A 23,211-nucleotide genomic window follows, 5' to 3' on the forward strand; every position below is an offset into this window, starting at 1 on the left:
CAATTCCCAAGAGACTATCATTCCTTCAAGACAGGGAAGACAGTTTGGGTCTATATTCCGTGCAGCTTAGAAGAATAAAGGGTGACATCATTCAAACATATAAAATCGCAAGGGAGTTTGACAGCACAGATGTTGTAACATTTTCACCAGTGGGAGAGTCACAAACCAGGGGACAAAGCTGCTCAGTAAGGGGAATAGATATGATATATTCAAATTTATAATACTGAATAGTTCAAAGTAGTAAAGGGGAGCCTTCAAGACTAATATTTAACTCATTAACCAACTGATTACCTGGTTATTAATCATTCCGCTGTCTTAGAATGACCCTGTTGAAAAGTTTGCTGCTCTACTTGTCTGTACAACAGTGACCATACTGAATTCACTGCCGATAATCATTTGGAATATGAAAAATACAAATGTTATTCCAGATTATTTGTACTTTTAGAATGCCCCAAATTTAACTTGCACAAGATTTATGAAGTTGAAAACAAGGTAGCCTTCTCCATCTTTGATCTTCAATTCACCAATACAAGGTAAATAAAATTAGGTACCAAAAGAAACAGGTGGAGGAGCCCCATAATGATGTGGAGGCGGTGGGTAAGGACCTTGCTGAGATTGGACTGGTGGATACGGAGGAGCACTGGGCTCATAAGCAGGATACGAATGACCTTGGGAGGGAAAATAAATTGCATTAGATGGTTTGAAAACTAAACCAAATGGACACCAACTTTAGTTTAGTATTCAAATGATTTATCATCTCTGAAAAAGGACAGCTTATAACCAAAGTAATGTTAAGAGTTAATCTACCAGAATATAACAATGGAGCAGTTCTAATTTACAAGTAGTTTGCTGAAAAACAAATTGAGACATCCAGAATCAATCACCATGTCTCAACAACATGCTAGCTCAGAGATGGTGCTTTGAAATGAATACTCAAATTGCTAACTTTAATAACTTAAATGAAACTCTGGCCAGTGGATTTGAAGCAAGTGCTAATTCTGAGACAGCACAAATACAGTCCCTCATCTGCAGGCCCTGTTCACTGTCTGCATGAAATTGATGTGGTGGAGCACCAGTCAGGTCTGACAGAACATCATCAGCAGTCTGATGAAGTAAAGCAATCGCAGGAAGTCACATGCGTGGAAGATCTGGAATGAGGACAGCAACTTGATGTGATGTGAATGCGACTGAAGTTTTCATGAACATTGAAGATAAACTGCTGTTGCTGACTTTGAAAGCATTTTTTTAATTAAAAGTATCAAATTCTTTCCCCCAATGCTTTCTACACTGTCAGAAAACTAGAAAAGATTCCTTTCCCAAAAAGAGGAATGAGACCAAGTTGGGTTCAGGTATAATAAATTGAAAGAAGCCAATCTATTAGATGTCAAGGAACAGGAAGCATTAGTTTGAAGTGATGGTTAAAAGATGCAGAAGAATGTGAAAAAAATCATTTCATAAAAAGGCCATTATCTGGAACTCACTCACTACAAGGGCGGTGGAAACACATTTAACCTGGGCTTTCAAAAATGGTGCTGGATCAGCAGGGAAATGGGACAAAGATGAGCTCTACTGGAAGCTAGAGCTTATTGTGTGCAATAATGGTGTGTGTGTCGTGTGTGTGAAAACACACCACCACCAATCCCAGCCCCACCAAGCTGAAATACCTTTTCCTTGTGAAGTGAGGTGATAGTCAAGATTAACAATATTCCACATTAATCTCTGAATTGGTTTTCCTGTGGATAAGACCACAACACTGATTACAGCTCCCCCTCGATCAAAAAGGAAGTTAAGGTTAGACAGCTTACTCAAAACTGTTAATGAACAATTAGTTAGAACATAACTCTCAACCCAAGCTGGCTCAGGGTCCATTCCGCATTGTTACAACTTTCTAGCATGGCCAAATCACCAAAAAGTGAAATGAGGTAACAGTGTATTCTATCTGACAGATTAAAAGCATCTTTTCACTACAGTTATTGTGTGATTAACCAAAGTCTTTGCATAAAGTGTATTTTGTTACGAATTTTCCATAAGCGTCTCCATTGTTTTAGTAGCTACATTTAAAAGTATTACTTGATAACCGTGAACTTACCTTGAGCAGCCATATCATGCACTCCTTGCAACCCAAAATGGCCTCTGAAAACAAAGGAGAAAATAATTGGGAAACCATAATTTAATAAGCATACCTAAATATTTTAAGCATTTATTAACCTTTTTTTCTATTTCCTTATCATTAAAGATATAAATGTACAAGAACACATTTAAACATTCAACTAGAATGAAGCCACAATCCATCGTCCTGGTATAAAAAGCACCAACCCTGGATTTCCTCAACCATCTCACCAGAGACAGGGCAGAAGTTCTACCTGAGCCCATCTCCTCTTCCCCAATGGATCATCAAGCAAGTGCCAAACTATTAATCTGCCTCGTCCCATCGACCTGCAGCCTAACCATGGCCTCCATAACCCTCCCATCCACGTACCTATCCAAACTCCTCTTAAATGTTGAAATCAAACATGCATCCACAACTTCAGATGGCAGCTCGATCCACACTCACTATCCTCTCAGTGCAGTTCCCCTCATCTTCCCCTTAAACATTTCACCTTTCACCCTTAACCCCTGACATCTAGCTCTAGACTCACCCAACCTCAGTGGGAAAAGCCTGCTGGCATTTACCCTATTTATACCACTCATAATTTTGAATTTCTCAATCCAATTTCCCCTTATTCTTCTACGGTCTAGAGCATAAAGCCCGAACCATTTCAACCTTTTCCAATAACTCAGGTCCTCAACATGACCACAACTACAAACAATACCCCAAATTAGGCCCCATCAATGTCTTATACACTTTCAACATAACATTCCAACTCCTGTACTCAATGCTTGGATCTATGAAGGCCAATGTGCCAAAAGCTTTCTTTACAACTCTATCTACCTTTAACGCCACTTTCAAGTAATTATGGATCTCTATTCCCAGATCCCTCTTTTCTATCCCATTTCTCGGTGCCCTATCAGTCACTATGTAAGACCCACCCTGCGTGGTCCTCTCGAAGTGCAACGCCTCACACTTGTCTGCACTAAATTCCAACTGCCATTTTCTAGCCCATTTTTCTAGTAGTTTCAGATCCCACTTGTGTTTCCTGCATCAGTCTGTAGTCTCTCTACAGTCCTACAGACTGTTGGGTAGTCTACAATATAATCTCATTAATATGGTTATGTTTCTTATTCTTCAGTTTACCCATAAAGCCTCACTAAATGAGCTCTCCAGTCTATCCTGACTGGAACAGGACCCCACCAAAAAACATCAAACCATTGTCTCCCGTACCATCACCGCCCTTATCAACTCCGGAGACCTTCCATCCTCAGCCACTAAACTCATAATTCCCACACCACACACCGTTCGGTTTTACCTCCTCCCCAAGATCCACAAGCCTGACTGTCCCAGTAGACCCATAATTTCTGCCTGCTCCTGTCCCACCAAACTTGTATCTGCCTACCTGGACTCCATTTTGTCACCCATAGTTCAGTCCCTCCCCACCTACATCCGGGATACATCTCATGCCCTCCACCTCTTCAATAACTTCCAGTTTCCCAGTCCCGACCACTTCATCTTCACTATGGACGTCCAATCCTTATACACTTCCATTCCCCATCAAGAAGGCCTCAAAGCCCTCCGCTACTTTTTGGACAATAGACCTCACCAGTTCCCCACGACCACCACTCTCCTTCGGTTCGCGGAACTAGTACTCACACTTAATAACTTCTCTTTTGGCTCTTTCCACTTTCTTCAGACTAAGGGTGTAGCTATGGGAACTTGCATGTGCCCCAGCTATGCCCGCCTCTTCATTGATTATGTGGAACAGTCTGTGCTCCAAACCTATACTGGTACTGCTCCCCAACTTTTCCTTCACTACATTGACAACTACATTGGTACTGCTTCCTGCACCCATGCTGAGCTCATCAATTTCAACGACTTTACTTCAAACGTCCACCCAGCCCTCAAATTCATTTGGTCCATCTCGGGCACTTCTCTCCCCTTTCTCGATCTCTCAGTCTCCATCTCTGGAAATTAGACTGTCCACTGACATCTTCTACAAACCCACTGACTCTCATAACTACCTCAACTATACCCCTTCCCACCCTGCCACATGCAAAAATGCCATTCCCTATTCCCAGTTCCTCCATCTCTGCCGCATCTGCTCCCAGGATGTGGTTTTCCATTCCAGGACATCTCAAATGTCCTCCTTCTTTAAGGATCGTGGTTTCCCTTCTGCCGTGATCAATGATGCCCTCACCTGCACCTCCTCCATTTCCCTCACTTCGGCCCTCACCCCATCTTCCCACCACCACAACAGGGACAGAGTTACCCTTGTTCTCACCTATCACCCCACCAGCCTCCGGATCCAGCACATTATCCTCCGCAACTTCCGCCACCTTCAACAGGACCCCACCACTAAGCACATCCTTCCCTCTCCACCCCTCTCCGCTTTCCACAGAGATCGTTCCCTCTGCGACTCCCTGGTCCACACGTCCCTCCCCACGGATCTCCCACCTGGCACTTAGCCCTGTAAGCGTACAGCTCCCTATACCTCCTCTCTTGCCACCATTTAGGGCCCCAAACAGTCCTTCCAGGTGAGGCAACACTTCACTTGTGAGTCTATTGGGGTCATCTATTGCATCTGGTGCTCCCAGTGCAGCCTCCTCTACATCGGTGAGACCCGACGCAAATTGGGGGACCGCTTCGTCGAGCACCTCCGCTCCGTCCGCCAAAACAGACAGGATCTCCCGGTTGCCACCCACTTCAACTCTGTTTCACATTCCCATTTAGAAATGTCCATACATGGCCTCCTCTATCGCCATGATGAGGCTAAACTCAGGTTGGAGGAGCAACACCTCATATACCGTCTAAGTAGTCTCCAGCCCCTTGGTATGAACATCGAATTCTCCAACTTCCGGTAGTTCCTTCCCCCTCCCTTCCCCATCCCAGTTTCACTCTGCCCCCTCCGCCAGCTGCCTACTACCTCCTTATGGTTCCGCCTCCTTCTACTATCCATTGTGTTTTCCCCTATTCCTTCGTCACCTTTCCTGCCTATCACCTCCTTGCTCCCCCTCCCCCACCCCCTTATCTTTCCCCTTACTGGTTTTTCACCTGGAACCTACCAGCCTTCTCTTTCCTACCCTCCCCCCACCTTCTTTATAGGGCCTCTGCCCCCTCCCTCTTCAATCCCGATGAAGGGTTCCGGCCCGAAATGTCGACTGATCATTTCCATGGATGCTGTCCGACCTGCTGAGTTCCTCCAGTGTGTTGTGAGTGTTGCCTATCCTGACTGAGCACTGCTGTGACATTGTCCCTGACTATTAATGTATTCCTCCCTCTTAAGTTTAAAACAATAGAACCCCAGAACATTGAGCTGCAATCCTGCAATCGGTCTGACTAATGACTACAATGTCATAATTCCACCTCTTTACCCACGCTCACTCACATTTCCTACAATACTCATTGCATGGAAATATACACAGCTCAGAACAGTAGTCCCACCAAGCTCAACCTTTTCATTCCTGACCTTGTGCGCAGGCTTAACAACATTTATCTCCACCACCACTCTCCTGTCTATTCTGGCTCTCTGGCTCCCATTCCCCTGCAACCTGAACCCCCATGCAGAACCAGCAAACCTTCCCACTGGGATATTAGTCCCCCTTCATTTCAGGTGCAAACCATCCCTTCTATACAGGTCCCACCTTCCCTTGCAGAGAGCCCAATGATGCAAAAATCTGAAGCCTTCCCTCTTGCACCAACTCCTTAGTCACATGTTACACTGTAAGATCTTCCCATTTCTGGCCTCACTAGGAGGTGCCACAGGCAGCAATCCTGAGATCATAACCCTGGAGGTCTTCGCTGGACCTTGTCATCCACCCCACCCATGTCACTGGCACTGACTTGTACTACGACTCCAGCTGCTCAACCTCCCATTTACGGATATACTTTATACTTCATTGTCGCCAAACAGTTGATACTAGAACGTACAATCATCACAGCGATACTTGATTCTGCGCTTTCCACTCCCTGGATTACAATATTAAAAATATTAAAAATAGTAAATATTAAAAATTTAAATTATAAATCATAAATAGAAAATACAAAAATGGAAAATAAGGTAGTGCAAAAAAACCAAGAGGCAGGTCCGGATATTTGGAGGGTACGGCCAAGATCCGGGTCAGAATCTGTTTAGCAGTTTTATCACAGTTGGAAAGAAGCTGTTCCCAAATCTGGCCATACGAGTCTTCAAGCTCCTTCGCCTTCTCCCAGAGGGAAGAGGGACGAAAAGTGTGTTGGCTGGGTAGGTCATGTCCTTGATTATCCTGGCAGCACCGCTCCGACAGCGTGCAGTGTAAAGTGAGTCCAAGGACGGAAGATTGGTTTGTGTGATGTGCTGCTCCGTGTTCACGACCTTCTGCAGCTTCTCCTGGTCTTGGACAGGACAACTTCCATACCAGGTTGTGATGCACCCTAGAAGAATGCTTTCTATGGTGAATCTATAAAAATTAGTGAGGGTTTTAGGGGACAGGCCAAATTTCTTTTGCTTTCTCAGGAAGTAAAGGCGCTGGTGGGCCTTCTTGGCAGTGAACTCTGCTTGGCTGGACCAAGTCAGGTCATTTCTGATATTGACCCCAAGGAACTTAAAGCTTTTGACCTGTTCCACTTGCGCACCACCAATGCAAATGGGGCCGTGCGGTCCGCTACTTCTTCTGAAGTCAACAACACCAATTCCTTCGTCTCGCACCATGCCATCAGGTTCTTAATTTCCTCTCTGTACTCAAACTCATCATTACCCGAGATACGGCCTGCAATTGTTGTGTCATCAGCAAACTTATATATTGAATTTGATGGAAACTTGGCTACACAATCATTGGTGTACAGTGAGTACAGCAGGGGGCTGAGTACACAGCCTTATGGGGCACCGGTGCTCAGAGTGATTGTAGAGAGCTTGCCCCCCATCTTTACAGCTTGGGTCCTGTCTGTGAGGAAGTTGAAGATCCAGCTGCAGACCTGAGTGCTAAGGCCCAGGTTTTGGAGCTTAGGAATCAGTTTAATTGGAATGATGGTGGACTCAATCCAAGATGTTTCTGACCCTGGGAGCCAGCAAATCCATTTGGGAATCTTGTTCACAGAAACTCCTTTCTTCAAAAGTAGGACACGTTTCTACCAAACATAGCAAAGTTACCGGCCTTCTTCATTACACTGAAGGAACAAGTCATTTGTTTGTTTTTTGTTAACGGCAAAAATGCTAATTTCCACAGCCTTATAGTTGTTTGTTTTTTTTTCCTGGGAGGGGTGGTGGAAGATGTAGTTTTTAAATCAAATGCCATACCAAAATCCAAGTTTATCACATCTCCAGTCAGAATGCCAATATTCAAATAAGCTCTAGCATGTTCAAATCATATAAAAGAAAAAAAAGTAGAAAAATTCCAGGCATATCCAACAGATCAGGCAGCATTTGTGGAGAGAGAAGCAGTTAATATTTAGATCAATCATTTTCAGAATCAAGTTTATTATACTTGACATTTGTGAAGTAAGTTGTTTTGTGACAGCAGTACAGTGCAATAAATAAAAATATATTACTACAATTACAATAAATGCAAGTAATGGAAACAAGACAGTAATGAAGTAATGGAAACAGAGTAAAATTGTGAGGTAATGATTCTGATGGCAGAGAGGAAGAATCTGTTCTTGAAACGTTGAGCAACACACACAACATGCTGGTGGAACTCAGCGGGCCCTGCATTATCTATGGAAAAGAGCAGTCGACATTTCGGCTGAAACACTTCTTCAGGACTAGAGGGAAAAAACAGTAAGCTGAAGGAGAGCAGAAAGAAATATTAGGAGATAGGAGAAACTGGGAAAGGGGGAGGGTGAAGTAAAGAGCTGGGAAGTCGATCGGTGAAAAGGATAAGGGCTGGAGAAGGGGGAATCTGATAGGAGAGGACTGAAGGCCATGGAAGAAAAGGAAGGGGGAGGCGCACCAGAGGGAGGTGATGGGCAGGTAAGGAGATGAGGGAAATGGGAATGGGGAATGCTGAGTGAGTGCCATCAGGCTTCTGTGCTTCCCTTCTGATGGTACTAACAAGAAGGAGGCATATCCTGGATGAAGAGGGTTCTTTATGATGGATGCAGCTTTCTACAGGCACTGCCTTTTCAAGATGTCCTCCATGTTGTGGAGGCCAGCACCCACAGAATTAAGAGTTTATAGCCCTCTGCAATGTTTTCCAATCCTGTGCATTGGCGCCTTCGTGCTAGATGGTGATGCAAGCAGTCAGAATGGTCTCCATGGTACATCTGTAGAAATTTGCTGGAGTCTTTCGAATCTCCTCAAACTCCAAATGAAATATAACTGTGGGTGTGCTTTCTTGTGTAATTGCATCAATATGTTGGGCCAAGAATACTGTAGATCTTCAGAAATGTTGCAATACAGTTAAACTTCTGTCTGCCTGTCTATCTGTCTAGGTACCATATCCGATGCGGAGTTTGGTGACCATGGTTTTCCATATAGATCAGCTCGTGTTCTTGGTCCTTTTCAGGACACAGTGTCTGGTTTTCTCCACAAGGCCGCACTAGGTCATTGGATCAAATTCCAAACCGCTCATCACAGGCTCCAACAGTTTCCATAACACAAACACAGCAAAAAAAAAAGCAGAAAGCCTAGAAAAAGTGAAGTAATTGAAGAGATTAGCTATCTGAAGATGTCGCCTGGGGAATCATTGTTCACTGGCACCATCTTGACTGGATGTCTCCTACCTATATCATATTTTCGTATGGGTTAAAACACCCAAATTGTAGATTTCACTTTGCTTCTGAAATCCAGTTGCACCAGAGTTGTAAATAGAGGTCAACGTTCACACTACAACCTTGTGCAAATATCACATAGAACAGAAAACAAATTTTCTTTTACACCGGTGTTTGGGGGAAATTTATCAAAGCTTTGCCAGTAGAGCACACAGCTGAGATTAAGGTGTTTCAAAGGGGGGAGGGGTGGACATGAGTGTACCCGTAAAAATAGTGTGAAAGGGAAAACCCTGAAGAAGCGTGGTCAGGGGTACAGACCAGAACCACCGTCATTCCATGCCATCTGTTGCGCACCAAGTTGTCCTTTTAAATTGAAATAACACTTTCCGTGACCTTTTACAACTCAGAACAATCCTGGCATTCATAGCCTGCATTCTTATAATTTGCCCTCTCACATTCAGAACACACAGGAGAAGGGTTCTCAGGAATAATTGGCCTTGCAGATATCATAGAAGTGACAACTAAAATGGGAAACTTGTTCACAAACCAGAGTAATGCATTTAATTAATATAATAAATGATCAGAACAGACATTCAGTTAAGGACAGGCAGCTTGGGTGTCAGAGTTTGGACGTTGTACTCCAGCGTTTTTAAAAATAGTAGCGCTACAACAGGAAATATGATATAATTGCTAATGTTAACCATTCACCTTTAAAAGACTACCAATAGATCGTTAACAAGTCCTGTTTTCACTTTGTTTGAAGTCTTTTTTTTTAAAAAAAGTGATTGTATTAATCAATAAGAAAAAACTTCAGGAACTACAAATCTGAAATTTGAAAATGCAAATAAAAATCAGACCAGGCAGCATCTGTGGAGAGGGTTTAGCCATATAGTTTGTCCCCAGTTACAAATGCCTAACTTACAAACACCAGGACACATGAATGATCGCCCAGTAGATCAATAAATTCAAAAGTCAACATTTACATAGTTTGTCCCTACAAACAGCAGAACTGGCTTCCTCTCCCGTGTACAACCCCAAGTTTTATTAATTTGGGGATTCTAGAGGCAAGGGAAATCTAACTGTCTTGTAGGCAGAAGAGAAAGAGATCTAGTTTCAATTGGTGCCTCGTTGTTTGATCACGTTCCATTATACAATTATCAGTGAGTCATATTGTCTTGTCAGTTTCCAAAATAAATCACAAGGAGTTTTCTGCTGTGAACTGGCAGCTGGTGATCATTGTCTTTGGTAAACTTGTTCAGTTCTCTATATACATCTTATGTTTGCTTTTTCACACAAGTTCCCCATCTCAAATTTTTGATAGTGATTTACAAGTTTTATAGGGACAAATTTGTAAGACACTCTGTCATACAAATCTGTGCCTAGATGACATCTTTGCATCACCACTCCGAAAATGCCTTTTGGGGACGAGTACAGCTCCAGCTTCCCAGTGCCCAAAATAGAGGTTCAATCCCAACCCAAGCGCTCTCTGGAGAGAGTTGATATGTTTTCCTCGTGATCTCGTCAGCTTTTTCAAGGTGCTCTGGTGTTCTCCCATATCCCAAAGACCTGTGGATCTGGTAACTTAATTAACTACTGCAAGTTTCACATAGCCAGATAGGGGAGTTTGAGAATACGGGAGAAATCTAGGGAGTTGAGAATTTGGGTCAAGCAGGACATATATGAAGGTGGGAATTGTCTGCCAGTCAAAACCCTTTATCAGGGCTTATTGACCAGATCAGAACAATGTTGACTACCTTCTGTGGGAAGCTTGCTGGCACTGTAACGAAGCAGCTAGAAACAAACTCTGATTGGTACAATTAATCTTTTTGGTTTAGGACTGGTCTTTACTGAGACTGGTTCTACTGTGGACATACTGATTAAGATTATGGTCTGCATGCCATCATGAACAAGCATTGGATGGAGGCAAGTTTCTGGAGGGCAACCATACTCGAGGACAGTGCACAGTCCCTTCAGGTTTAAGAGTCAAATAAGGTTGAGTAAGCCATAAACTAGAAAATCTGCCGATGTTGGAAATCCAAAGCAACACACACAAAATGCTGGAGGAACTAAACAGGTCAGGCAGCATCCATTGGAAATGAACAAACAGTCGCCATTTCTGTTTGTTTATTCCTGAAGAAGAGTCCCAGTCTGAAATGTCAACTGTTTATTCATTTCCATGGATGCTGCCTGACCTACTGAGCTCCTCCAGCACTTTTTGTGTAATGGCTAGTGCTACTTCCCCTGCATGCCTCTTGGAGTTCTTGCAGTTCACACCTCTTGGAGTTCTTGCAGTTCACACCTACTGTACTGTTTAGAAGACACACTGCAACTGAGAGAGTAACACTTGTCATCAGTAGAGGCAATTGAAGAAGATTCTACCAGTGGCTTTCCTTGTAACAGATGGAGAACCTACCACAATTAACACAGCCTTCAGCAATTGCCATTGCCGCAGCAAGCAATGCCCTGGTACATCCCCCTCTCTCTCCAGATGAAGACAAGATTCGCAACTGAAAATCTTCACTGCTGAGTTCTGGAGTTTCATGGAGATAGAACCCGTTTGAGTATTTGCTATTAAGTTGGGACTATGGCCATTTCAACTTCAGTAGTGGTGACAAGGCTCAACTGAATCAGCTGCTGTGGGCCAAACTTAAAGAATCCTTCTCTTGGATAGAGCTATTGTTGAGGATATCTTCAAATTGCTCTGGAGCTAATGGAGCCAATGCTGAAAGCAGAAGAAACCATTTAGGATCAAGGGCTCCTTAAGCAACAACTATTTTCATGTCATACATGAATAAACCTGCGAACAGAATTTCAAACCATCGTCAACCTGTTTACTGAAGTGTTCAAGAACATGGACCTTTCACTCCAGAACTGGGAGAGAAAAGGAGCTCTGCAACCTACCCTGGTGAACAACACTGCCTCTGACTAGGAATGATAACACCAGAAACATGGACCACTTCTCAAGTCAAGAAAGCATTTTCCACAAAAGCACACATCAATTGTTTATTCTATCAATGCACCAGCAAAACATTCAGTCAATTGTGGATGAATATCTGAAGATCAAGACAACAGACCTGTCACAAAACTCAGTCTCTGCCTCTAAAACACGCTGCAGCCCTGGACTATCTACAACAGACACCTCAATCCACCAGAAAGAGATTACCAGGAGCAGTCTCCATAAAATTCTCCAAGTTTGTTGGAAAGGTTTGTGAAATAATGTCAGGGTCCTTTCCCAAGCTAAATTCTCAAGTGTTGAGCCCCTAATCGGCTGGTTATATTGGGCAGGCTACCTGTTTCACACGCCCAATATTCTCAAAGCCATTTTGAAATGTAATATCCCCAAAGGAGCCCTGGGAAACAATGTACATACACACACACACACACACACACACACACACATGCACACGAAGAGGAATAAATTGGGATGATATGGAGAGTTTCAAAACCATTTTCTGGGAGCATTCAGACAGCTAGCAGAAATGGAAAAAAACACCATCACAAATTACCTTCCTGATTTTTCTATCCAACATTTTGTGCCCCACGTGTGAGCAAGCGTGCAGTTCTCACACACCACCTTATCACCAATTTAGAATGGCAGAACTGAAATAGAATCAGCACATCTTCACAGACAAACAAACCCAGTAGGAAATGGGTTTGGCTATCTCCAAACCACCACAGAGCAGATTAGGGAGATAAAACCATCCATGTCAATACATGCCACTGAGAGCAATTGAAACAGAGCCTGGAAACAGGTCCTTCGGCGCACCGAGTCCTCACCAACCTTCAATCCTAATTTTTACATAATCTTTTATTGTTCTAAATACATTCTCATCAACTTCTGGTAGATTTTACTTCAACTAAACAGTGGTGATCACTCACAATGGCTGATTAACCTACTAACCCGCACACCTATGGGATGCTGAGGAAACCGATGTACTCAGAGAGAATGTGCAAACATCACAGAGTACCAGGGGTTACAATTGAACCTGAGACCCTTGCCCAAGGGAGTGGCTATGCCATTATGCTGCCCACTTACCTTTCAGTTTTGATTCTTCTCCCTCACCCTCACAAAGCACTCTGTAGTACCTCTGTCCTACACGCCAATATACATATTTATATACTGTACATGCATTCCAAACTGGATTATACTCTATAGTTATGTTCCATTTCTATACACTACAGCCTTTAATTAACAAGGCAAAGTTTCCATTGAATTTCAGAGTCAATGATACAGAATAAAAATAGATGCTAAATACACGGCAAGTGTTTTTTTTAAAAGAAAAAGAGTAATTCAAGTTTGGAATGCAGAGAGTCTGCAGCACTTAACATTTAATAGCAATTTCGACTTCAATCTGCCCAATCTACAACGTGGTCTGTCATGAGTTAGGAAGTGAATAGAGCTGCCACACACAAAACTAACTTCTACTTAGACCCCACTATAGCTACAGTTTTGTAAGTACACCCTTCCTACCCACCTAATGTGCTAAGCCTATAGCGTGAGAAAAGTGCCCCAATCTGCCTCTCAAATATTCAAATTCATTTTATTTTTGGAAATATACTTTGGTAATGAAGGGTATTTCTACTGTTCTCACTGTGCACTGTACACAACTATGCAGAAAGCTAAATAAATTCTCAAAAAAGATCACCCAAGACAGCACTTTCTTCAGGGTTTTTAAATGAGATCTCTTTGCTTATGAAACTGCAGAGAGCTAGTAAAATATAAATTACATTCAATACAGAATCACACGCCTGAATATACTAATAGTGTTGATTATTCTCACAAGTGGTGTTAACCAAGGTAATTCACATACACAACACTCCATAAACACAGTGTAAACAAGAGTAAACTCATAGTCCAACTATAAACTTAAATATAATACTTCCTTCAAAATATGTCTACTAAATGCTTCCTAACGTTAACAAAAAACTTAAGACTGATTGATAATGCCGTTCAAGGGCAAATAAAGAGTGGAGGGAGATGTGTTATATGCTTCAAATCGTATCAAAACAAACCCTCACAAGAGAGGACACAAAAAGAAGTTTACCTATAGGAAGTGATGTTGATAAAAAACGAACTGCACCTCTAGAGGACAGGACACTCCCTGCCTGGCATCCATAAGATGGCAAACTTAACTACTGAAACTAAAGGTCAAATGATAACTTCATGAAGACTTTGGTAAAAGAAGGACAGTCTCAGAGACTGGTCTTGAAAACAATCGTACTACACTGTCTTTAACCATTCTCTGAAAATGATGACATACTTGCTCGTGGTAACGTCTGATTAGCAGAGAGGTGACATGGTCCTTACCCAAAATGAGAATTGCGTGAGTTTCCACTGAAGTGATGTGTGCTTAACAGTTCCTACAACATGCTGTACCCCTCAGAGTTAAGAAAGGGAACTCTACTACGGAAACTTTGTTTTGAGAGAGACTCCTGCTTTGTGATACACTGCACTTCCTCTGCATAGGCCTGTCTTTGAACAAGAAGAAGAATTCTAACCTTTGCCCGATTCAGTTGCTCTGCACTAAGGTTGCCTACAAATGTCCCAACCACTGCAAATGCTGCCTTTGGCTACTCTTGCACAGGAATTAGCAGTATGTGAGAGTCGGGCAATTGTTCCCGTAAGCGACTTCCACCTTGAAAAACACTCAAAGCGTGCTCTATCAAGTCAAAGCGGCAATAAATAAGTAACGCTGGTCAACACTTGAGGACGTATTTCTACATGTGCCTCAGGGGTGGCCAAGTCAAAAGTTTCCTGCTATGTTCCCATTGAGGATCAGCAAGAAATACTAGGCCAGTTAACCAAGGGGAGAGGGCATGCTGATTAGCTTGGAGCCCCCTTGCAGCATGATCAGCCAGGTTGAGATCAGTAGCAACATAGTTCCATTGGCTACTCTGAGTTGATCTCCTGGTACGGTGGATCCTATTACGTATGCTGACTGCTTCATCTGCACTAAAAAAGACAAAGATCAACACAGCCAACACACAAAATGCTGGAGGAACTCAACAGGCCAAGCAGCATCTGTGGAAATGAGTACAGTCGATGTTTCAGGCTGAGACCCTTCAGCAGGACTGGAGAAGGGTCGCAGTCGAAATGTGAACTGTACTCTTTTCCACAGATGCTGCCTGACCTGCTAAGTTCCTCCAGCATTTTGTCTGTGTTGCTTGGATTTCCAGCATCTGCAGACTTTCTCTTGTTTGTGATTGGACATCAACACAGAAATGCCTTGTATGTAATTCCATGCTTCAGTCCCAAATTCCTTCTCAATAACTGCCCTCTCAAAGTCACAGACTGCCACAGCTGACAAGAGACAGTTACCAAATACATGAATTCTCAAGCTGGATCTCAGAATCCCGTTGTCCAGTTGGTGATCACAAAACCACAAAAATCTGAGCTAGTATCAATGATTCTGTCTTACTATGAAGTTGTGGAACATTGGACTCAGTTTGGAAGTGCATGAGGATCCCAAGTAGACTATAATTGACGTTAAGCTCACAACAGCATACTGTTCAGTGCTATACCTTTGAACTGTGCACTTGAATGAAAGACAATTCTCATTTGTACAGGTATCTGGGGTTGGTAAACACCAAAGTTGGGCAAATACCGGTTTTCTTTGTTGGGATCTGGTGGAGCAGCTAGCTCAGCATGATTGTTCCTGAAGAGTCTCTCCATTAAAACCACGTAATGATCTTTCATTTCTGGTTTCCTTCTCAATGTGCGACTGAGGCACGAGTCAAATAAGGACCAGCTCTGTGTTGTTTGGTAGGGTTTGTCATGGAGAGCAGAAAAGAAAGGGAGATACCCAACTCTTTGACCCCTCTTTGCTAAACTCTTTGTTCATGATTCGAAGGAAGACCTTGCTTTCAATGGAACTTGCCAGCTCAATCATCTTCCGGGTGACAGAAGACCAGCTTGTCCAAATACGATTCAGCAGAGGCAGGTATGCCAGGACACTTGGTTTGCTGACTTACAATCTTGTCTGTCATACGGATTCTGCTTTCAGAGGGTCTGAAATTACTTGGGCGCCCGTTCTCCAAGACATTACTCTTAAGTGTGCTGGCACTCGGCTGATGAACACCATCAAGGCAGACTTCACCCAACCCAGGTCTCGTCATTGAGCATAAGGTGCATCATGCCAACCACTGCGCTGGTCCTGTACCTTCGTGCACAGACAGTGTTTCTGCCAAGCAACAGGAGAACCTCGGCAAAAGAGTCAAGTGGAGGGACCTTGTCAGGCTGTGGCCTTAAGAGGTGAATGGCTGCATGCAGTTTCAGGAGTTGGGATTCCAACCCTGGTGTTGGGAATATGGTCACACTCAATGAGGGGTTGGCAAGGATAGCAGACCTCCCCTCCTATCGTCACAACAAATCCACTAACTTCCTCTGCCAACATCTGATGTTCCAGAGCATGTCCTTGGAGTGTATGGGGAAACAGAACTTTAAGTGTTGAATATATCTAAGAATGTTGATTTTAACAATGACACATTGCTCTGATCATCTAATATCACATGCGCCTTTTTTTAAAGCAGGATTTTCTTTCAGTAAGATGTTGACTGGACATATTTAAGAGCAGGATTTGCTTTGGAAGCCTTTCCGCAGACCTCTATGCGTGAGGAAGTAGCTAAGTCTGATGGACGCTCAGCTGGCTGCCCACCATGCTCTGTGCAGGTGTGCTGGAACCCAGGTGCTGGCCCTGAATGAAGTGTTGATATATGCTGGTCACTGTTGCGCTCACAGCAGTGTATGATAGCTTTACAGTCTTTTGCTTGTGTACTATTGAAGCACAACATTTGAAGCATATAAAGTGCCCTTTTAGAAAGTACCTTTGGTCTCTGAGCAACCTTTCTCTGAATCCTCTGCATTTTAAGGGCTGAGGTTTCTTACGGACAGGGTATTGTCTGCTGGGGTTCACATTAGAGTTTTCTACTTTAGTTTTGTTGATTTCCATGCTTTTGCAGCAAACCTCTCTTTGTATGATGTGTTACCGGAAATTGAGAGCATATAATTAGGGTCATTTCACATTTCTGCCTCTGAAGACAAATTATCTTTTCACTTTACTGTCCGCACTGTGCGTAAGGACACAATTATGCAGCGAGCTAAACAACTATTCAAAATTCACCCAAGACAGAAGCTTTCCTAGAGGTTTATTTTTTAAATGCGATTTCTTTAATTGAGAAAAGATGTCGCTAGTTCAAGGTTAAGAATGCTTCAAGATGTACAGTACGTCTTCCCAGCATACATTTCAAAATTAACCTGCATATGAAATTTTATTTTAAAAAAAACAGCTTGTGTATAGGAAGAAGTGTTCATACGAAATGAACTGTGCATCTACAGGCCAGAACAATATTTAAATACGACAAGTATAGCATAACACCACACAGAATCTAACCTGGAGGGATACAATCTCCTAAACCCTTATGGGATGAAAAAAAGAGCAAAGGAAATTGCAGGTGGTTCGCCTGGTAAATCTTTCTCTGGATTTGTAACAAAACTAAGCCAACGTTCCATTTGTCAATCACAAACGGCTGGTACAAACAGCCACCTACCAACAGTGCAATCATGAAACCTGTTGCATTTGTGAACTAAATTGATTCAATGTACTCCCCATAGATCTCAAATTCTTCCAAAAAGTGGTATCTCACAATATACAATGCCCGAAAATGCATATATACCTCCCCCAGTGGCATTACCTTCAATCATTTCCAAAATTTCTGAAAGTACTGAATGAATCAACGTGTCCCAAACAGTTCACTCATGGATAGTACCAGCAGAAATATTCCACGGCCAAACCCTCTGTATCATCCCCCTGGCTTCAAAAAGGCTAGATTAAAGAAGTCTCTGACCAGCTATCATCAACGCAGTACACCCAGAACTAATGGGCCGAAACACTCAATCACTGTTACACAACTTCCACCACATTAGGCAACTCTGGTCACCTGGCTATAGTTCTCCTCCAGACATATAGGCAGAGACTGAAGACTGCAGCACCAGTTGTGAGGGCATCAAAGTATGGTCAAGGGAGGTGGAGGTGCATTTACAGGACTACCTTGAACGGATCCAGATCTTTCAGTAAGATGGCAGCACACTTTGAGCACAGCGGCTTCTACGGAGTCAAAAGTGTTATTGACTTAAAATGTATTTTTTTTTTACTGTTGTAAGACCATGCAGGTGTACCCCATCAGCGAGTTATTCATTGATGGAGAAAGTGAAGGAGTTGGATTTGGTTTGGATCGTGCTGCCGCCTGCGTCAGAGCAGCATCGGAGGCATCGTGCAGTCTAACAGCGAGTGACGGTCTGAGTCGCTTTTCTTGTGATCACAAGAGCCAGTTGGGCACCACTAATGCGGAATGCTACAAAACAATTCACTGATTTATCGGCAGACGACATGGGAGTTGCGTGGCTTCGGTCATAGCCAGGACTAGGCCACAAGCCATGGTGCCACCTGCTTACAGCTGCTCAGGAGAGAGGCAGAGCTGCTGCAATCCACTGGAGGCGCTGTGGCGCAGCGCTGCCCCCAGTGTTCACTCGGCAGAAGACAAGCCACAGTGTTACATTGATTCAGGAATTCAGGGTCTTGGACTATTTTTGTGTGGAATTGTATTTTACTGATACCTTCTATGTGCCTTGTGCTGTGTGTGACTGTTGGTACTGTGTTTTGCAACTTGGCAATAGAATAACACTGTTTCGTTTGGCTGTATTCATGGATATTCGTGTGTGGTTGAATGACAATTAAACATGAACTTGAAATAGTGGACTAGATCATATTCAGGAATTCATTTTCAGATCTGAATAAGCCACATCCATCACCAACTTCATCACTGTGAATGAGAGAGTGCATTCAAAACGTGCCAAAACCAGACACCATGGATGAACCTGGAGTTTCACAGTCTGTTGAGAGCTAGATCTATGACATTCAAGCCTTTTGATCCAGAATCCAACAACTCATCTACTACGACCTACAGAAGGCAATTGGAAGAGCAAAAAGTCAAATCCCAGTGAAGCTACAAAGAGAACTGGATGCACAACCTCTTTGGCAGCATTTGAATGCCATTACTTCCCATAAGGTGAAATGCCAGTGATGCTTCACTCCACAAATGAACCATGTAAGAAAATAAAACTACACCTGTGCAAATCCCCACAGCATCCGACCACCCTGTCAACATCATCTCCAAATCTAATAAGGTGACCAAAACTGAATAAAATACTCCAAATGCGTTCAATGTCTTGTCCAATTGCAACACATCATAACTGCTGTATTCAACGCTCTGACTGATGAACATCATCGGTAAAGCGCTTCCAACAATTGAGCACATCAACACAAAACAGTCATAGGAAAGCAGATTCCATCATCAGAGATCCTTACCTCTGAAAGCCATGTTCTTCTCTCACAGTTGCTATCAGGTAGAAGGTAGAAGAGCCTCAGAACTTGCACCACCAGGTTCAAGAATAGTTACTAGCCCTCATCCATCAGGTTCTTGAACAAAGTGAATAACCACACTCATTTTCCCAACCATTGAAATGTTCCCACAACCAATGGTTTCACTTTAAGGAGTCTTCAACTTGTTATCTCATGTTCTCATTATTTATTGCTAGTTATTTATATTTGCATTTGCACAGTTTGTCGTCTTCTGCACTTTAGTTGATCTTTCATTGATCCTGTTATAGTTACTATTCTATAGATTTGTTGCGTATGCCCACAGGAAAATGAATCTCAGGCTTGTATATGGTGACTCATATGTACTTTGATAATAAAATTTACTTTGAACTTTGAAGACCAGATGCCAAAATCTTTCTTTACCTACCAACTTGCAGTGCCACTTTCAAGGAAACATGTATCTGTACTCCTAATTTCTCTGTTCTATAATGCAGCACAGGGAGCTACCATTAACTGTAAAAGTCCTACCCTCATTTGTCTTCACAAAAAAAAACCGCTTGCACTTACCTGAATTAAGCTCTACCGACATTTACCCAGCTGAACAAAATGTCTCTGTTAAATTCTGATAACCATCTTCAATTTCAACAATATCATCTACATTAATGTCATCCATTATAATCCAGAGTACCCAGACCGCAGTTATAAGTGGCATTAAACAGCAGTTCAGCTGAGAAGACTGGCAGCTCCGCAGAGGCCTTGATAAATCATCATGGTGTAGAGTGCTGGCAGTTTGTAGATTGTCAGCATGGCCATGGACCAAACGAAACATTACTGTGCTGTACAAGTCTGCCGTGCTTGCTGATCACCTAACCACTGTCCTAATTTCCCCAAACAGTAATCTTTCATTGAGACCCAGCTTCTGGAGATCAGATCTTCCTGGTTTTCCTGTTCTCTCCATGAAGTGAGCAACCTCCAGTTCCAGGGATCATGCAGGGCTCTTTTGCCTTTGAGACTACTGAATGAAGGGAAACTTCTGGTCCAGTAAAAGCTCTGGAACAGAATGCGGTCACTGATAGCATTGAGATTGGAGTACAGAAATCACCCAAGTAACTTAAATATATCTATGATGTTACGTTGCACCTTACAATATATTTACCCACTTAACAGCCAAAAACATATTTATTTTCCAAATCTTTTTCTATTCCTCCACCATTCAACTCTGGAACACCTGGACAGCAAAGATCTATACAACAGGATGCTCTTATCCACTACAGCTCAGCATTCAATGCCATCATCCCCTCAAAACTAATCAATAAGCTTCAAGACCTTGGCTTCAATACCTCCTAATGCAATTGGATCCTCAATTTCCTCACCTGAAGACCCCAGGCAGTTCAGATGGGCAACATCTCCTCCATAATCTCTCTTAGCACAGGTGTACCACAAGGCTGATGGCTTAGCCCCCTGCTCTTTTCACTTTACAGTCACTGTGTGACTATGTGGCTCAGCACAGGCCCAATGCAATATTCAAGTTTGCTGACAACACAACAGCCGTAGGCCAAATCAAAGGTGGTGATGAAACAGCAAAATAGGATGGAGATTAAAAGTTCGGCTTGAGTGGTGCCACAACAACAATCTCATACTCAATGTCAGCAAGAACAAGGAGCTGATTATTGACTTGAGGAGGAGGAAACCTCAACCATCACACTCTTGAGCTAAAGGGGATAACTTCGCTTGCCCCACCACGGGAATTTTCCCGCAACCAATAGACTCACTTTCAACGACTCTTCATCTCATGTTCTCCACAGTTATTGCTTATTTATTTATTATTATCATTTCTCTCTTTATGTATTCGCAGAGTTTGTAGTCTTTTACACACCGGTTGAACACCCAGGTTGGTGTGCTCTTTCATTGGTTCTATTAACGCTATTGTTTGATTATAGATTTATTGAGTATGCCCACAAGAAAATATTGTGCATAGTGACATACATGTAGTTCGACAACAAATTTACTTTGAACTTGAACCAGTCGATACTGCCTTTCCAACCGTTCAATTCTGCGTGAAAGGAATAGTTACGCAATCCTCTTTTGATCATTGCATTGCTACGCATGGTGCAAGATGGGCACATGCCAAATTTTGATAAATACCTACAAACCCTTTTGAGAACAATGTGCTGTTTGCAAAACAAAAGAATAAATAAATTGGAACAGGTTATTTTAGTCAATATATTGACTGCACAATAAAGATATCACAGAATATTTACTTTCAATTTCAAATGCCACCCCTCGCACACACACAAATGTCACAGTGGTACTTAAGAACTTCGACCCACACAACAAAACAAATTACTAATACGAACTTCAGAGATCACCAAACCCTCAATGCATTTCTGTCAAAGATCAGTCACATGTGTGAGTCAGTGAATGTTGCTCTTAACAACTGGCCCATTGTCCAGAATACATCCTGATGTCCAAACAACTGAGAAGCAAGAGACAAATCATTAAATTTATAGGCTTCTGTAAACTTAATCTCAAAGCCCACAAACAGCACTGATAGCTCACCAATTGAAGTTTTAAAATGTCTTCTTTCCCTTCTTATCACGGCTCAGGTGATTTAAATGCAAATTTTAGATAGATCTTTTCTGCACTTTCATGGGCAGAAGGAAATAATCCTTATTACTAACTAAACACAACTTAATTGTGCTTGGCTTTTCTTATATAGATTGTTTTTAACAATACAGACATTAACAATGTATTCCCTGCTATGGGCACCAGATTAAAAACTGATGTCACTAAATACATTTTTAATCATTCAGAAGACTTGGCTCATGGAAGAGAAGCAAACTGAAATAATTAAATTATTTCTCAGTTTAATGGTAGTTCTTCGGATTGGAAAAAGACACGCTGTTGTGCAGTTCATCTGTGGACACGGAGGTGGCTCTGCAGTCCCAGTCTGGAAGCGCAGAGTCTAGCACAATGGGGGCACTGGAAGTCCATTGTTGTAATAATTGTGGCTGCTGTTCCGTGACACCGCTCACGGTTTTCCATCAGTTTTTAGCAGCGCCTGTCTTCAAAACCGGTGTAGGCTTCATAGCACAGGGTCCGCCAATGGGCTCTGTCAGCAGCCGCAGCATCCCTTGGCCGGATGTCACAGTAGCGTAGGGTTTCCTTCACAGCGTCTTTGTAGCACTTGCATGTACGACCTTGAGGTCTCTTTCCAGTCTCCAGTTCACCATAGAGCAGCTGGCGAGGCATATGGTGGTCGTCCATTCTGATGACGTGTCCCACCCACCGCGTCTGGGCTCTGATGATCAGGGACTCAATGCTGGTGGACTCTGCACGATCCAAGACCTCCAGGTTGGAGACACGGTCTTGCCAACGAATGCCAAGGATGGAGTGCAGGGCGCGCGTGTGGAATTTCTCCAGTTGTTTGATATGTTGTCAGTACAGAGTCCACGACTCACATCCATATAGGAGAGAAGGGATGACCACAGCTCTGTAGACTTTCAGCTCTGGGGAGATGCGGACGTTGTGTCGATTGAGCACTCTGGTACGCAGCCTCCCCAGAGCCTGGCTGGCCTTGCTGATCCTGGAGTCAATTTCTTCGTCCAAACACCCATCACTCGAGATGATGCTTCCCAAGTATTTGAAGCTGTTTACATTTGTCAGCTGGATGTCGTCAACAGTGATTTTTGGTTCTATGGGGTTGGAGTCTGGCACGGGCTGGTGAAGTACTTCAGTCTTGTTCAGGCTGATATTCAGGCCAAAGGACGTAGCAGCGTCTGAGAATTTGTTCAGCATCAACTGTAGATCATTGTCTTTGTGCGCCAGCAGCGCACAGTCATCAGCAAAGAGGGTTTCTTGAGTGACTGTATGGAGGCACTTCGTCCGTGCATTCAAGCTGTGAAGGTCAAAGAGAGAGCCGTCCAATCAGTACCTGATGTACACTCCCTGCTTCACACCTTGGACAGCACATGACAACATGCAAGTGAAGAACAGATTGAACAGGACTGGGGCTAGTACACAGCCCTGCTTCACCCCATTGGAAATGGCAAATGC

General features: G+C 43.0%; 1 protein-coding gene across 2 annotated transcripts in view; it reads right to left on the bottom strand.

Annotated features, from left to right (window-relative positions):
* LOC140200308 (phospholipid scramblase 2-like) overlaps positions 1-23,211 on the bottom strand; it is a 70,130-nt gene that overhangs the window by 28,000 nt on the left and 18,919 nt on the right. For both annotated transcript variants that reach the window (XM_072263443.1, XM_072263442.1), the window contains exons 3-4: positions 2,090-2,133; positions 552-668 (exon numbers count right to left, since the gene is read on the bottom strand). In XM_072263443.1, the coding sequence (XP_072119544.1) occupies positions 552-668; positions 2,090-2,102 (130 nt within the window). In that variant the 5' untranslated portion in view covers positions 2,103-2,133. The remainder of the gene's footprint in view (positions 1-551; positions 669-2,089; positions 2,134-23,211) is intronic.

This window comes from Mobula birostris, chromosome 7 (assembly GCF_030028105.1).
Source record: "Mobula birostris isolate sMobBir1 chromosome 7, sMobBir1.hap1, whole genome shotgun sequence".
Taxonomy (NCBI): domain Eukaryota; kingdom Metazoa; phylum Chordata; class Chondrichthyes; order Myliobatiformes; family Myliobatidae; genus Mobula; species Mobula birostris.